Source organism: Erythrolamprus reginae, unplaced genomic scaffold, assembly GCF_031021105.1.
Source record: "Erythrolamprus reginae isolate rEryReg1 unplaced genomic scaffold, rEryReg1.hap1 scaffold_341, whole genome shotgun sequence".
NCBI lineage: Eukaryota > Metazoa > Chordata > Lepidosauria > Squamata > Dipsadidae > Erythrolamprus > Erythrolamprus reginae.
The window spans coordinates 22,776-27,198 of record NW_027248707.1 but is presented as its reverse complement, the minus strand read 5'-3'; the positions used below and the strand labels follow the sequence as shown (position 1 = coordinate 27,198).

General features: G+C 43.5%; 1 protein-coding gene across 1 annotated transcript; it reads right to left on the bottom strand.

Annotated features, from left to right (window-relative positions):
- Window positions 1-553: 553 nt before the first annotated feature.
- LOC139156148 (uncharacterized) lies at window positions 554-4,218 on the bottom strand. Its single transcript, XM_070731450.1, has 2 exons — window positions 3,078-4,218; window positions 554-880 (listed from the first exon to the last, which is right to left on the bottom strand). The coding sequence occupies exons 1-2, from the start codon at window positions 4,198-4,200 to the stop codon at window positions 744-746; spliced, it is 1,260 nt and encodes a 419-aa protein (XP_070587551.1). The 5' UTR covers window positions 4,201-4,218; the 3' UTR covers window positions 554-743.
- Window positions 4,219-4,423: the final 205 nt, after the last annotated feature.

Below are 4,423 nucleotides of genomic sequence, written 5' to 3'. Positions count from 1 at the left end.
TGGTCAGAGGATTCTCTTGAGGTAGACGGTGGTGAGTTGTGGGGGGGGGAGCGGTGAAGGTTTTTCTCATGTGTTCTGCCAGCCCTCTCCACACATACACACACACATACACCCTCCCCTCGTTCTGCTGCCGGCCCTCTCCACACATACACACACACATACACCCTCCCCTCTTCCCCGCCCCACCTCGGAGGGGCAGGCATGTCGGAATTGGAGGGGCCGTTACCTCATCGAGGCGCTCAACAAGGGAGGAGTGAGCCAGGACCTTCCGGAGGCGAAGGATATTGAAGCACAGACAGAGCATGTTCGAATGAACAAACTAGTTTTATTTAAAAGTATAAAAATAGAAAATGTCTACGGAGAGACAATATGGCACATCTCATTGCTACAGAGATGAACCGTAAAGATGAAAGACTGACTTAAAGACCGCCCTTCTTCTTCAGTAAGGCAGGATGTGAGCAAACAGGTTACATCACACAGGAGGAGCTATATTACTAGACAGAGTTAACTCTCTAACTACTGGATGTTTCTCAATGTGTATGAGGGCTGGCAATTTCCAGCGTGACACCCCTTCTTTGTCAGTCATCAGAGACAAGAGGGACATCAGGACATCAAGACATCAATTCACTTGAGGCACATTTTGTTGGCGAGGTATTCATGTTGATCAGCTGGCAATGGCTTATTCAGCAAGTCAGCGATCTGCTCAGTAGTAGGTATGTACTGAATTTTCACGAATCCTTCTTTCACCTTCTCTCTGGTATTTTGATACCGGATGTGAATGTGCCGTGAACGAGCTCCAACAAATTCAGTTTCAGCAATGAATGCAACTGAAACATTATCCTCCATAATAAAAATTGGTAACATCGGGTTTTCCCAAATACTATCAATGAGAGGAAAAAGAGACATTAATGCATTACAGCAATCAGAAACACATGCATATTCAGATTCAGTTGAAGAGCAAGAAATAAACTTCTGCTGCCTAACTTTCCAAAAGAAAGGACAACCATTTAAAAACATGATATAACCAGAAGTACTTTTACGTGTTTCTGTGTCACTTGCCCAGTCAGCATCAGCATAACAAATCACTTCAGGGTACTCAACATGATCTGGCTCGAGGTACAGCTTTTTGCCTTTTGTGAGCTTCATGTATTTCAGCAACTTCTTTATGCAAGACCAGTGAAACGTGGTTGCCTTCCCAACGTATCTGGACAGTAGATTCACACTCAGTGAAATGTCAGGTCTTGTCCAACTGCTGATGTACAATAGCGATCCAATCACTGACCGGTACAACGTTTTGTTCTCAAAATCAGGATACTCTCCTCGGGTTAACCTGTAAAAATCAGTCTGCATAGGAGAACGACAAGTATTTGCATCAGACATGTTACAATTTTGCAAAAGCTGGTCAACCTTGCTTTCTTGTGAAAGAGAGAACCCCTTCTCAGTTTTCTCAAACTGAACACCTAGATAATCATTAATATGCCCTAGGCTTTTCAAGGTGAAATGTTGTTCAAGGCCCTTAGCAAAAGTTTGACTAGTGCTTTCATTCAGACCCACATAAACAATATCATCAACATAAACAAGAACAACTTCATAAGTCTTACCTTGCCCTTTTGTGAACACGCATCCATCAGATTCGGACTTAATAAAGCCCATTGAATTTAGCTTTTGGGATAACAATTTGTACCAGCAGAGGGCGCTCTGCTTGAGGCCATATAAAGACTTGCTGAGAGACCAAACTTGACCTTCTCGGTCCTGGAATCCGGGAGCACCTTTGACGTAGATCTCTTCATTCAGATCAGCGTTCAAATAGGCAGTCTCTACATCAAATTGAAAAACTTCTAAACCCAAAGCAACAGCAGTGATCAGGGCAATCTTGACACTCTCATTTCTGACTGTGGGTGAATATGTGTCAGTGTAGTCATCCGGATAAACTTGAGAGAATCCTTGAGCTACAAGTCTAGCTTTGTACAGCTTTCCTTCATTAGGATTTTGTTTGACCTTATACACCCAGCGTGTGCCAATGACTTTCTTCTTGTTAGGAGGCTCCACCTGCTGGAACACCTTAAGTTTCTTTAAACAGTCCAGTTCGCGTTCCATAGCCTCATACCATTTTTCTTGTTCAGAGTCAGGCAAAAGTTTGATCTGGTGAAAATGGTCAGGTGGAAGTGTAAGGTTATTACACATGAAAAGATAAGGAGATTCAGATACTTGCTGTGTAAATCTCTTTGGAGGAGTTCCTTTAGTGGTTCTCTTGGAACGTCTTGGAACGCTGGCCCATCCTTCATCATCATTTCCGCCTTCAAGTTCATCACAAGAGGTTTCCTCTGCGACTGTTGAAGGTTGTTCATCACATGGAACGTCAGGAACATCTGGCACAGCTCCCTGGTCATCAGGTGTCACCATACCATCCTTAGGAAAATAAACTGAAGTATCATTACTATGTATACTGGACCAATTTGTGTCTTCCTCAAATTTAGCTGAATTAGAAATGTAAACTCTGTGATGAGAGTCAGCAAATTTGTGGTACTTGGAGACTTCATCAAAACCGATGAATCTCATTCTTTCAGACACGGGACCTCCTTTTCTTCTCTGTTCAAGTGGAATGTTAACAGTGGCATAACAACCAAAAATGTAGATGTTCTGGACATCAGGCTTCTTGCCATGAAGCAAGTAATAAGGAGTGTCTTGTATGACGCTACTCCATGTTCTGTTAACAATGTAATTAGCATACCTTAATGCTTCGCCCCAGTATGAAAAGTCCACGTTTGCATCCTCAATGAGACAACGAAACATCGTCTGCAAAATACCGTTCCTCCTCTCACAAATGCCATTATGAGCGGGAGTCCCAGGTGATGAGGTCTGCTGGCGGATTCCATTTCTGGCCATCCATCCTTGGAACTTTTGTGACATAAATTCTCCTCCACGGTCACTTTGAATCCGCTTGATCCAGACGTCGTGTTGGGTAAGTATCTCTGCAGCAAAGCCTTTAAAAGCCTCAAACGCCTCTGATTTATGTTTTAAGAGAAAAACATAGCCAAATCGTGAGTAACTGTCAACTACAGTTAAGAAATACTTACGTTTACCAACAGTAGGCCGAAATGGACCGACGACGTCGGTATGGACCAATTCAAAGATACGTGTACACAATCGGACAGCAACCTTTGGGATAGGAGAGTGCCGGGACTTGGCTGAGTTACAAATTTTGCAATCTAAGTAAACTTTGCAAGCCCCATCAATTCTGAAACCATCAGCATATTCAGACATCTTTGCTAAGACGGGGTAAGAAGCGTGCCCCAAGCGACGATGCCATCTGTGAATACACCTGGAATGAAAAGATTTGTTTGTTAAGACATGTTTAACATTTGCAATAGCATTTGGAACCTCAGGAGTTTCATTGGCCTTAGGAGCCTTTGAATTAGCGGTGGCACCAGGGTTTCTCTCTGGACCTGTGCTAACGCCCTTTGGAACGCTTATACTTACACCACCTTTGTTTGGAGGTTTTGGTTGCAAATAAAAGACACCTTTGATGGGGATGGCAGTAGCAAGAAGTTTGCCATCCTTGAAAATGTTAGTGTCAACAAGTTCATAGTTTATGACAACCTTTAATTCTTCTCTCAGGCAATATCCGCTGAGGATGTTGTTCTTGGCAGTTGGAACGTAGAAAACATTTGAGATAAGGGAGTCCAGTTCTTTGACGAAGACTTTTCCTTTTCCTTCCACCTTGGAACGAAGATTACCAACTCCGTATACTTCCTTGACATCAGTCGGGTGTAGCTCAGAGAAGGATTCCTTCCGGCATGCGATGTGTGCCGCTGCTCCGCTGTCCAGGGTCCATAACTCACGAATGTCGTAGAGTGGACTCTTCTCAGAAACGGTGCTGAGGCGGATGATACCAACATAAGTAGGTTTCTCATCTTTTGAGTCTTTGGGAGTTGACTTTGCAGCCCCAGAACTCTTTCCTCTGGATCCTTTCTTGTGCGCGCCCTTCGGCTGAGTTGGATAAGGTGGACTGTCAGTTTCGCCAGGTTTCACACTCTGCACATCAGGAGACTTGCGAGTGTCATCCTTCTTAAAAGGTTTCTGGCGTGGGTACTTAGGAGTACTTGTTTTCTGCTGACCGCCCTTTGCCAAATTAGGTTTAAATGCTGCTGACATGGGCCTAAGTCCAGTGTTCAGCAACTCTGCTTCTTCAGTTAGCATGTTACAGAGTCTCTGAGTAGATTTCTGGGCCATTGGGAGTATGATGAACTTGTAAACAACTTCCTTCCATTCAGGACCAAGGGAAGTTATAATAGCCGCATTTACTTGATTGTCATCATAGCGGTATCCTCTTTCTTCTAAGTCTTTATGCATTGTTAAAATCTTAGATAAGTGTGGTGCAAGTTCACCCCCAGTTGGAAGTTTAGTGTTATTAAACTTGGCT

Bases quoted from the DNA above. Each gene is read 5' to 3' on its own strand.
- LOC139156148 (XM_070731450.1), bottom strand. From the start codon at position 4,200: ATGCTAACTGAAGAAGCAGAGTTGCTGAACACTGGACTTAGGCCCATG. The intron at 881-3,077 runs GTAAGTATTTCT...TCTCATTGATAG, and splicing joins TCGGCCTACTGTTGGTAAAC to TATTTGGGAAAACCCGATGT.